Raw genomic sequence first — 12,566 nt, forward strand, 5'->3', positions numbered from 1 at the left:
ATTTAAAAAAACCCCAAAAACATTTGAATTTTAAAACACATTTGTTAACTGTCTGTTGATTTTAGGACTCTCAAAATCTTATATCCACAAAACCTGAAGCATGGTGCCAAAGCAGCTTAATAATTGAATCCTTTAGAAATAATACACTTATATAGAGTAATCTCCTAAGCAAAATGTAAAACTTACATCAACTCTGAAGTCCTCCAATCTCTTAAAGTTACTGAGGTATTCTTGCAATTTGGGGTCAATGGGTGGAGTCTTATATTGAGAGTATTTTAGATAAGCCCAAAACTTTTCTAGGCCATACAGCTGACCTGACAACAAAAAAAAAAGAGAATTGTTGCTAGTTTTACAAAGTTTTAAAAGAAAAACTAGCTAAGTACTTAAGTGGGTAAATTTGACACTATTTTCCATATCTTAAACACCTCATACGAACTGGGAATTACCAGATTCATAGTCCTTTTTTGTTTCTTCTTGAAAATCCTTGAAAATCTCTTGCCTGAATTTTTTTTCCAGACCATAGCTGTAAAATCTGAACAAACACTCTAATCCATACCTGTGAACAGAGAACAATGATTTCAAGAAATCTATGTTAAAATGCACATTATATTTCTCAAAGGATTCACAACATGTTCTGTCCTTCTTACACATTAAGAAAAACTAAAATACTATAGTTTAATTAGTTGGCATCCATCTGATCATTTCTTTCCCAACACTTTTCATTAACTTATTTTAAGTTTTTCCTAGATGATACAAATATTCAAGAGCTAAAAAGAATGTTCTTTTGAAAAGAACTTTGTTCACAGTGGGTCCTGAGATGTCATCTCAGTCTCCACAACTGTGCATACATAAAAAGGAAGACGCAGAAGATTGTTGTTTTCCTTATATAATTCAGGATTGATTGTTTTAACTTTGAAGTAAAGGAATATGGGGAATATATAAGATGCCAAGAGTTGACATCATCCTTTAAAGATTCTTCTCCACGTTTGAGACAACCACTTTGTGGAATAATCCACGCTCTTAGCAAGTCAGTCACTTGCTTTTGAAAACGTAAGAGGGAATCTGTAAAAGCTAAGCAAAGCCTTCAGCTTCTCTGTAGTCCTTGACTGCTGGGAGACTTCCCACGCCCCCACCTCCCAAGGATCTTGAACATGCATCTGTTACAGCAAAGCCCCTTGATACCCATCCTATGTACACTACCTAGAAAAATGAGGTCTGGTCCATTAATAGAGCTCCATCCAGCAAAAATGCTGTGGGATGAATGCCCCTTTGCAAAATATCTTTGGCTCAAAACCATATTCACTTCAGAGGTACGTACCTAAATAATTTCACTCGTTTATGGGTTTGCAGCTTGTAAGACACTGCAGGAGTTTGTGAATCTGCATACAATTTAATGAAGAAACCTTCGATCTTTTTCAGATCAAGTCACACCATATGCTTTGAAACAGGTATAGTAACATACTACTAACCAGGTAAAAGGACATGGCTGGGGCAGTCTCCTAACTAGTGACAATCACTACAGACAGATCAGAAATATGAATACAAAAGTATATTAGAGCCACATTTGCATTCCTTCCACTGAATTGTACTATGCATTCCTGACAAAATGTCCATTCAGTCACAGTATGTCAGGACTTAAACATATCAATGCTTCCTGATTTGATCATGGAAATAAAGAGATGATGATCAACATTTTAATTCTGAAAGACCATTTTTCTAAAACAGGAGATATTAAAAAAAAAGGGAGTGGCAATTTGTGGTCAAGTTGCAGAACAAGAAACATTTCCCCTAATTTTAATTGAGGGAAGAATATTCTGACTTGCAGAAGTAACGTCTTATTGCCACAAATAAATACGGGGTTAAATTAACATTGGCAAAAATTAATATAATAGAGTTTAAGATGAACTATAATTAGAGATCCAAGAATACTGTATGCCTAATGTTGTATGTGGCAACAATCACCAGCTCCTATCTGACTAACCACATTTTCTCTCCATTCTTGTTGGGTACATTAAAATAGCACCTGGTGTTAAAGTGAAGTACATAGACCAATATTTTGAAAGCATCAACTGATACCATTACAAAAAATGTCAGGTTCTTTCAGTTACACACATGGATTGGACATTTTAAATGGAAGGTAGAAACCAAAATTAATCCTAACTTATGGAACAAATGTACTACCTGTAGTGCTCTTTTGCATCATCTAGAGCAAGCTGTCTGAATTCCTCATACATCTTCTTGTTAAAGTGATCTCTGAGAAAAAAGGACCAGAAACGAAAAAGTGTGTTCATTTCTTGGGACTGGCCAATTCCCAAACGTTTCCTTTCTAAAGGAAAAAGAATATAAAGTCAGTGACAAAACAACTAAACATTTTAATTCAGTATTTATGTAATGCACAGTAAAAGCTCAGTGTGAATTTAAACTTTAAAAAAAAGTATTTCAAATTATTCTGAGTCAATTCCAATTTTCTTAATTCACCTAAAAAAAATCAGTTAAATACATCCTCTGAGGTGCCTACTTAAAACAAGATCAATGCTGTTCAAAAATAGTAACTGGGGCCCCTGGCAGACATTAATATTATCAGGTATTGGGATCTGAGGAATTTTATGCCTCATCCCAAAATCCACATTAATTTACAGGGCCATATGCAAACAGAAGGACACACCATTTTTGGGATTTGAAATAGGAATTCCTAAGGTCCCACTCATGCAACAACTGGTGCAGGGAGCCTAGCATAAGGGACCCAAGTCCCCAATGCCAGGTTCCCAGCACCTGGATCCTTAAAGGTCACGGGCTGCCTCTGGTGACTCGAAAGGGGGCAGCACCAGTTCTGGAACCCAAGGATCTAGCAGAGGAGATGACGGGAAGGAACTGTCCCCCCAACCCTGGCTGCTATCCTTGCATTCAGCTGAGCACCATAAATGTAATGTTTAAAGAAAGCTAGAAATGTAATGTCTGCCAGAGCCCTTAAAAACCCAGACTCAAAAGCTAAAAATCTCACCAAGTTTCTTCCACTTACACAAATGGAACAAAATAATGCAGAGTACATAAGAGGCATAGATGGCGATTTTCCTGAATCTTGTCAATTAATTTAAAAAGGAAATCAACAAATACGCATTAATTATCCCAGTGGTTCTCAATCTTTGTACATGCCTTGGGAAAAATTATAGCTCTTAGGTTTTTGTTTTTAATTGGCTACAGAAAAATAAAGGAGCAATTCTTCTTTTGCAAAGAACTCAGACCACAACAGGGCAGTATGTTTTTGACACTATGGATTCCTTTTGAAAACTCTGTGTTTACCTTGTGAATCTTGCTTGCACACCTAGCAGTGATAATACTGATTGCCAATAAGGCTGTGTGAAATTTCGCCAAGTGTTTCGTTTCGAAGCTGTTTTGACACATTTCTAGCTCGAAACAGCGGAATCAAAACGAAACAAAAAGCTTCAAAACAGCTTCAAAACTAAATGAGAGCACTCTAAATGTTTTGAAAGTTTCAAAAGTTTCAAGTTTCAAAGCAGCAGGCAGGGGACAGCCAGGACCGTAGTCTGAGCAGCTCTGCAGCCCCATGGAGCTCAGCCTGGCGGCAGGAGGCAGAGCACACCCCTGGCTCTCCCCACCTCCGGGCTGCACTCAAAACGGGCTCCGCCAGCCCCACAGAGCTCAACCTGCCCTCCCAGTGCTGCCGGGCTCCTCCTGGGGGTGTGGGCCCCCAGATCTGCACACTGGATGACAGGAGGCTGCTGCTGCTGCTGCCTGGGGCCAGCGGCAGCATCAGTCTTCCCCGGCACTGGGCATGGGCTGTGGCCAGTGCCGGTCCCAGGTGGCAGCAGCAGCCTTCTGCCCTCTAGCGCAGATCTGAGGGCCCGCACCCATGGGAGGAATCCAGCACCGCCCTGCAGCCCTCTTGGGGGTGCAGGCCCCTGGATCTGCATGCCAGATGAGAGGAATCTGTTGCTGCTGCCAAGTGTCACCAGTTTTGCTTTGAACAGTTTGAGGTGCAGTTTCCCAGAAATCTCTGCACCTATCTCCTTGAAACTTGGCAGGCTTCATGCCCTAAGAAGGGGCTACCATCCCTGCAATTATCATCCAAATCAGGCATGAAATGACAACATTTTAGGCATTTTCATGATTCCCCTTTATAGCCTATGGGCAAAACGTCGAAACAGCGAAACAGTTTCGACAAAACTCTTGTCCCTTCAAAATGGTGAAGCGGACATCGAAACAAAACAATGGTGTTTTGCACGGCCCTAATTAGCAATATACAGCATCCTTGAAAGGATCACAAGGCACCCCTGGTTGAGAATCACTGAAGAATTCCATTTCTTTCTCAGGGTTTATCCAAGATACATGAAAAGCAAATAGTCCCAAAATGTATCCAAGATAAAAAATGACATACATTTCAGGGTAAGGTTACAGTAGGTAGCATATAATTATGGCAATCTGCTTTTTTCAGGAGATTGTGCAAAAGAAAAAAAAAGTAGAAAAAAACCCTGTAGTGTTATATAACAACTGATTTCTGTCAACTAAAACTTTATGGATATACCTAGCGTCTTACCCATTAGGCACCTTCGACGGTATTTGTGGTAGATTTGTTGTGTAAAGCCATTTTCCTTTAAAAGTTCATGAGAAGGATGCTGAAATTTGGGAAGCGAGTGAGGAGTACACCCATAACTTCCTGCAAGGGGGGCACCTTCTGAGGGTGAAGCATTTGAACTGCTGTGGAAATAAAACCAAGTGTTTGATGTCTAATAAAAGGTTACATTTGTTCAAACTCCACATTAAGGAGGCATTCAGTTATCTTGCTTTAATTACCCTGAGTTATTGAAGCAGCTTATGGGAGTACCACTATTACCCCCAAGCATCCTTTTCCTACTTGCGCTAATAATAAAAAAAGAAGTCTTTGCTGGACTCTGAGAGATCAAGTACATAGAAAGAAATCTAGAATGCTGACAATACAAAGATCTTACCCTAAACCATATGTCATGAGGTCACCTCCCAAGAGGAAATTTTTCTTGTTTTGTACTAGTAAATTAGTTTGGACCATATAATCCAAACACTGGGCTCAAATACAGAATGCTAAAAAGAGCTTTATCACAATTTTGCTGAAAACAGATTAGGAAAAGAACTTGTAAATCAGAAAATTAAACTGAACCAGACTGGACTCTTTCATGGGGGAATCAAGATAACCTGCCATTAAGACGCCACCAGCAGAGCCACGTCATCCAGCCTGCAGGACTCCCCATGGGTCCAGCAATTTGGCAGCGTGGTGAGCAGCAGCCATATTAATTGCAAAGGCTTGTAGAGCCACAGCAATTAACGCAGCCCCTGTTCATCCTGCTGCCAGATTTCTGGACCCATGGAGAGTCCAACAAGCCAGATTCAGATTGTGGAGCCATGTCATCTGGCCCACAGGGCCAAAAACGAAGGGAGCAGCCACCAAATTCTAGCCCTGCTGGAATTCAGGTGACATGATGCTTCACACTTGAAGTCCAGCCCACAGACTGGCCCTGCACTACTCATCTGGCATACGAGATGAGCGCAGCATATACCACAACTGGTATTATACAGATTACTCAATGTAACACACAAAGGATGTTGTTATACTCATCTAATTTACCTCTTAAAACCCACAATAAGCCCTACATAAAATCAGAAGTGCACTGATAGAGATTTTTGGGGCCGATACCTGATATTTAAGGATGTATATCAGCCAATACCGATCTGATTTCCAATATAGCTACCTCCAGATGGTAAGTCTGGTGTGGTGGAAGGGGAGGGGGGAGGGAAGGGGTGTGGCAGGGGTGAGGGAGGGGGGCAGGGGCAGGTGCTGCTCAGGTGAGGCAGGGAGAGGGCTGGAGCCACAGCTTTTTTTTTTTTGGGGGGGGGGGGGAGGAAGAGGCAGCTCTCACCACTACTTGCACCCCAGGAGGGCATGTGCTCCCCAGATCTGCATGGGGCAGGCCGCAGCTGGGGCTGTGCAGGGCTCTTCTCAGTGAGGACTGGGCTCGGAGCAGGCACCAGCGGTGCTGGGAGGATGCTGCATGCACCCCAAATTTCACTGCCGTCCTGCTCCCAGCACCACCACTGCCAGCCACAGCCCTGCCTCCACACCCTGCTTCCACCCACGCATCAGGAAGTTCCAGGACAGCACTGGGAGCTGAGCTGCAGCGAAATTTGGGGTGGATGCAGCATCCTTCCTGTGCTGTGTGCAGCATGAGCATTTATCGGCCAAATTATTGGCCCCATTGGGCCGATATCGGTACAGCAAATTTTCTTTATATTGGTACCGATCTGATATCGGACCAATGTATCGGTGCACCTCTACATCAAAATAATTGAATTTAATGAAGTAGATGAAACTATACCATGCAACGTTCATTTTAATACTTATTTAGCTTCATTATAACTTGCAGCTGATACAATCTCTCTGATGCAGGATGCGTAACATTTAGGTTGAACTACTGTAAACTTGGTTCCTTTGATTGAAAGTTTTATCAATTGTCACTGGAAAGAAAAACATCTTTTGCTAGGTAGTGAGACAAGTTTGACCCACTGTGTCTACCTGGATACTTTGCATAGGGTCAGATATCTATTTAGACAGATATAGATATCTAGATATAAAAGTAACATTTGTTTGCAGTTTTTGAACCACCAAGAACAAGGCTTAAGACTCTGGGAGACAGGCTGAGTCCTGTTGTTAGAAAAAAAGCCACACACTGCATTGTAGTCAGTATTTCTAGACACTACAAGTCAGAAATTATATGCGATTATTAAATCACAATTTTTACTGCTTTCCAGAAAGGTGGTCCTCAGACAAAATAAAACTGCACCTAGAAGTTCATATCAAAGCCTCTGGAACCATGTAAATTTCACTCAATTAATGACTTATTTCTCATGAACTGTGGACTGCTCAGTTCCCTACTCAAAAATACATTTTCCTTTTGTTTAGCAGTACCAAAAAATACTCCCAAACACTTATATTTATATTTAAGTTGGTATTTAAACAATTGTATACCCCAGGAAAATTAGTTTACTTCTATCATTTGACAATGTGTTGTATTCTCTTTTCTCTTTCCTCCTTGCTATTCTGAGTTCATTTATTTTCACTTTTTCTATTATAGCCCCTTTCCCTTTTCTTCCCATTTTCCTGCTGTCCTCTACTCTTCTGTCTCTTCAGTAGAAAATATATTTACAAATGCTTACACTTTTCACCATAATTTTTCTGCTGACTATGTACTGAAAGGTATCGCAGCAAATCATTCCGTGACAAGATTTATTACCTCACAGAGGATGTCCTTGTCCTGTGGTCTCTGGAATCCATTACCCAACCAACATGGCTTTCTAATGGAGGGTTTGTACTATGTCGTGTTTTCCTCTTCCTCAGAGTCTAAAAAAAATAAATAAATGAAATGCTACTACATATATTTCCTTGATATGAATACATTCATTTTACTGAAACTAAAAGTTCACAAAATACTTTCAGGATCACTGTTACCTTCAACCACCAAAGTTCATAAAATTCTGTATATTTTATGTAGCATATTAAACGTCCTAGGAAATCATGGAGCAATAGCTTCAGAAGCCAAGAACCTGGTCTTAACTAACAAATTCATTATCTTTAGATATATTACTTTCCATTATGGATTTTTAACAACATTTACCAACCTCAAGGATGCAATTTTTTGGACAAAAGAAAACATCTGTAAGACAATTTTTATACGTAGTAGTTAAGCCATTATTTCTTGTAAATAAAATAGTTAAATTAACTAAACAATGCTGTTGCATTGTATTAGGACATGGTTATTCAGGACACAGCTTTATACACAAATTTTTTCTCTTGACCTTTACATCAATGGATTTTGCTTCTTTAACCACAGGATAGAATCTTGGTGTTTTGTTGGGATCTTGGAGCCGTGGGGTCCGAGGCGTTTTGGGTGTTCTGGCAGGATGAACTCTTGGAGATTCTGGGACCGCTGTTGGCAGTGAACGAGCCATTGCTGTTGGAGGTACTTCTACAACAAACAGTTTACAAGACAGTTCATCTGTTAAATCTGTAAACAGAAAAAATACCAAAATTATTAAGATGCACCTTGAACGGAAACAAGGGAGATCTTTAAAACTTATTTCTATTTTGCAAAATAACTACTAAGGATCAGGCACATTTTTCCTAAAAAAAAAATATTATATTAACAAATGAGAAGAGGGAGATTTACTTATGAAGCCTATAGTTCTTGGTATCTTACTCCAAATGAATTTAATTTATCCACTTTCATTTATAAGAATCTCCTGTTCATCAAGACATGCATTTCGTGGTTGAAAAGTGAGGCGTGGAAAAGTGTAAAACTCCCAAATTTTACAGCACAAATAACATCCCTTTGCCAAAATAACACCTCCTTGAAAATCTCTTGCACCTTAATCACTGTAAACTTTTGTCCACACAACTACCTCCACTTTATTCAAAATAGTTCAGCTAACCAAACAAAAACATTGCCAATTATTCCACCCCCCGTCCATTACTGCTTATGTAACATGCTGAAAGAATATGTATACATATAGTTTTCCTTTTATTGGATTGAACAATATTTATTTCAAAGAGGTATCTAATAGGTAAAAGTTCTTCTAAGAGCCCCAGTAGGCGCCAATCTGCATTTTTAGGCATGTACGTATTGAGAAACCGGTCCGGTATTGTTTAAATTGCAACCACTAGATGGCAACATGATCATAGTTCTAAATCAGTGATTCTCAACCAGGGTGTCAAAGGATTCTTTAGGGTGCCACTCAATATTAGCACTGCTAAGCATGCATGATTCACAAGATAAACCCAGAGATTTCAAATAAGGATCTATAGTGTCAAAAGGTTTTTGACTTGTTGCAACAGAAGAATTGCTCTATTATTTTTCCATAGTCAAAAAATGAGTGAAAGCCAAGAGCTGTCATTTTTCAAAGGGTGTCTTGAGTCTAAGGAGGGATGCCTCAAGCCTAAAAAGGTTGAAAACCATTGTTCTAAATAAAAGTAAAATTGTTAAAAATGCCTAAAGGCTATATATCTTTTATTGAACCTATTGCATCGTTGAGATATCTGAGAGCTCATCTATGTCTATCCCAGGTGAGACCTGAGGAAGGGTACTGTGATACCGAAAAGCTCATCTGTGATAATCCCAACTATGAAGTTGGTCCAATAAGATATTGCCCACCAGAATTCTTGCCTCTCATTTATTTTCTGGATTAACAAGGCAACAACCTCACTTCCACTCACTGCCATACCTGTTGGGGGAAGATTAGAAAAGGAAAGACAGTGACCAAATTCAGATTAGTAACCAAAATCAAGGACAATAAGAAGTCGTTCTACAGGTACATAGATAACAGGAAGAAAACCAGTGGAAACGTGGAACCAATGTATCTGGACATCTGATCACCGAAACCAAGGAGAAACTGAATTCCTAAATGAGTACTTCGCATCTGTATTCCACCAGGCTAAGAGTGATAGCCTGTCGACTACAAATATGACACAGAACAGACCCAGGAAACTACAGGCCAATCAGCCTGACCTCAATTCCAGGAAAAACCCTTGAACAATTTCTCAAGGAGTCCATACGTGGTAAGCTAGTAGAAGACAAAATTCTGAATGACAACCAGCAGAGTTTTGTTGTGGGTTGGGTAAGTAACCTCATTTCCTTCTGTGACCAGGTTACTCATTACCTGGATAAGGGAGATGAGGTCGACATCATTTACTTGGACTTTAGGAAGGCCTTTGACTTGGTGTCCGATGAAGCTCTCAAGGTAAAAGGGACTATAGGCTCAACAATTCAACAGTCAGATGGGTGGGGAACTGGCTGCAGGGTCAGGCCCAGAGAGTACTAATACAGCCTAAAAGCCTGATTTACTTTAAATTGCATAACCTATTCAATCAACAGTCAATGCAATGTCAAGGCTCTTGAAAGCAGCGGTCTGGTACTGAAGTCAATTTGAGAAATATTTTCATAAGTTTCTAAGTCTAACTTTGTCCAGAGGCAGCTAGGGTACCTACAGACCTCTCTTAGGCCCCCTCTACATGTTACAGTTACTATGCAATTAACTGATTAATTGCACAATTGAGACCAGCTCAAAGTATCTATCAAGCCATAAAAAGGTCTAACCAGGTATAAAGCCAGACATCGAAAACGTGTTCTAACTTCATAGCTGGTTGCTATCCGGCTTCAATTTGCATGTGTGACAGCATCTGCCTCTGTGGCAGGGACCTCCACCACCTGACAAGACTCACAACCCCAGCAGCTATGGACTTGGGGTCCTGGCAGTCACAGGGTGCTGCTGTGATTTTTCAGCCCAAAGGGTGCATGGGGCACCCCCACAGCTGGCAGACCACAGCTGCTACAATCTCCCAGCTATGGAGGGTATTCCATGCACCCCCGGGACTGGGAGATCCCAGTGGGAGACTGCAGCAGTGTCCCACGGCTGCCAAGACCCAGAGTCTGCAGATGCTGGGGCTGAGAATCCTCTCAACTGTGGAACTCCCAGACTCAGCTGCATATGGTGCTATAAAGTTAGTACATATTTTTGAGGTCTAGCTTTATAGCTGGTTGGACCTTTTTATAGCATGATAGGTACTTTGTACAGGTAGCTGGTCCTAGTTAATTGCACAGTAACTTGATGACTCAAATTCATGCTAAGCTTGGGTCTACTCACAGAAGATAAAATACAGAATACTGATGCTAACTGCATAATGCAAGAGGATGCGAGTTCATGGCTAAGCCATCTGAGAAGGAAAAATGAAGCCTCTCTTCCAGCTTATCTTGCTATATTGAGGATGACTTCAGGCAGGCCCATAGTTGTCTGGTGTGTAACCATGTGAAATGTCTATCCTTGATTAATTGGTGTGGTAAATATTTCTTTTGCGAGTAACCTGTGTTTATATGTAGGAAGAGATATTCTCCATGTGCGATAGATATCTCCTCCTGATTTAGTCCAAGGACATGCATTTTTTTCCTGGTTGTTAATCAGTTTCTTAATATGTTCTAAACTGGATAAGCTCTTGTCACTGAAGAAGGTAACTCATTCAAAGTAGAAATTTCTGATAACCAGTAATAAGCAGGTTTTTCCTGCCAATTACTGCTTGGGACTCTGTTAATTTACACAACTACAAGAATGCTTTGAAGATGCTAAACTAAGGGTATAAAAAGGCAGTAAAACAGCAAACAGCGTGCATGCTTCAAGAGTGAGAAATCTCTGACACCAGCTGCTGATGTGCCCAACTTACTCAAGAACTTGAAGAGAAACAGACCGCCTCTTCATCACCTGTTTGGTGAGAAATCATCACCTTACAGATAATTACTGGACTCTGATTTGGTTTGGGCTCACTTGGAGTAAATAAAACCTTTCTGCCGCTCATCGAACGAGGCATCGTGTCAATCCCTGGGCTAGTCCGAAATTCTAGGTTTTTATTTGCTAACAAACTGCAATATGTAGAGGGAGTCCTTTCAGATCTCTCTTAGGCCTCCAACTACTGAAGCTTGCTTCTTGCTGGAGCAGGGGGAGCTCAAGGTCAGGATCCCCCTGCACTCGCAATAAGGCGTGATGAGAACTAATGTGGTCCCACAATCACACTTCCTGGCATGCACATGTGACATGGCAGGAGGCACGACTGTGAGCATTGCGCGTTAGATCCCATCATGTCTTTACCTGCACGTGTAAAGGAGCCCTTACACAGAAATCAAAGATTAAGAGAAACAGAGCTGTGGGACAAGATCTTGTCCAACACCTACACGGAAACAGAACCAAAAATAACTAAACCCATCCCCCTAAGTCAGAAAAACACTAAAAGTTAGGCTGATCATCTGTTCAAAGTGGATAAATACATACCAAAAATCTAAGTGTATATGTTGAAATATTTATTACTAGACCCAACACACCTATTTCTCTGATTTTTACATTTTATAAAAGTTTCTGTATCAATTTCATGGAAAAATTAGTAGAACAAAGGACATTTTGTTAACACTATAGGACTCCTTTAAGGAACGTGTTAATTAACTAAAAATTAACAAACTGCTTTAAACTGGATATTGTGAACATAAGTATTTACTACACAAGACGCACCCTATTTAATATACTGTATATGCCATGGGTGGGCAAAATACAGCCCATGGGCCATATTCAGCCCCGCCATCTGATCCTATCCTGCCACCACTGGGAGCCTAGGAGGGAGGGCTGTACCCCACGATGCTACACTGTGCCACAGCTGGTGCCAGGTTGGGCCACGCAGCATACAGACTCCTTCATGCCCGCCCCCCCGCCCGGCTTCCTGTTGACACTACAACCATGCAGTCCTGGCACCGCAGCTGCCAGCAGTCAAGCCCACACATGACATGGTGCAATGCAGTTTGCCAAATAGCTATCCCTCCCATCCACCTGTCACAATAAGCTGCTGTGGTGCCATTAGTCTGTAGCAGCCATGTAGGGGCTCGGCTCGCAGAAGCAGCTCATCCCAGCGAGCAGATGGGACAGCTACTTGGCACATTACATTGCACCTCATCCCGTGCAAGCCCCGCTGTCAGCAGCTGCAGTGCCAGGAC

At 41.1% G+C, this 12,566-nt stretch overlaps 1 protein-coding gene across 6 annotated transcripts in view; it reads right to left on the reverse strand.

Annotated features, from left to right (window-relative positions):
* Positions 1 to 12,566, reverse strand: part of LARP1B (La ribonucleoprotein 1B) — a 66,296-nt gene that overhangs the window by 3,100 nt on the left and 50,630 nt on the right. For 5 of the 6 annotated variants that reach the window (XM_006274001.4, XM_059722068.1, XM_059722071.1 and 2 more), the window contains 6 exons: positions 7,843 to 8,051; positions 7,281 to 7,387; positions 4,556 to 4,716; positions 2,182 to 2,326; positions 447 to 556; positions 187 to 314 (listed from right to left, as the gene is read on the reverse strand). In XM_006274001.4, the coding sequence (XP_006274063.1) occupies positions 187 to 314; positions 447 to 556; positions 2,182 to 2,326; positions 4,556 to 4,716; positions 7,281 to 7,387; positions 7,843 to 8,051 (860 nt within the window). The remainder of the gene's footprint in view (positions 1 to 186; positions 315 to 446; positions 557 to 2,181; positions 2,327 to 4,555; positions 4,717 to 7,280; positions 7,388 to 7,842; positions 8,052 to 12,566) is intronic. The other variant, XM_019494433.2, reaches the window with a different exon arrangement.

This window comes from Alligator mississippiensis, chromosome 2 (assembly GCF_030867095.1).
Source record: "Alligator mississippiensis isolate rAllMis1 chromosome 2, rAllMis1, whole genome shotgun sequence".
Lineage (NCBI taxonomy): Eukaryota > Metazoa > Chordata > Crocodylia > Alligatoridae > Alligator > Alligator mississippiensis.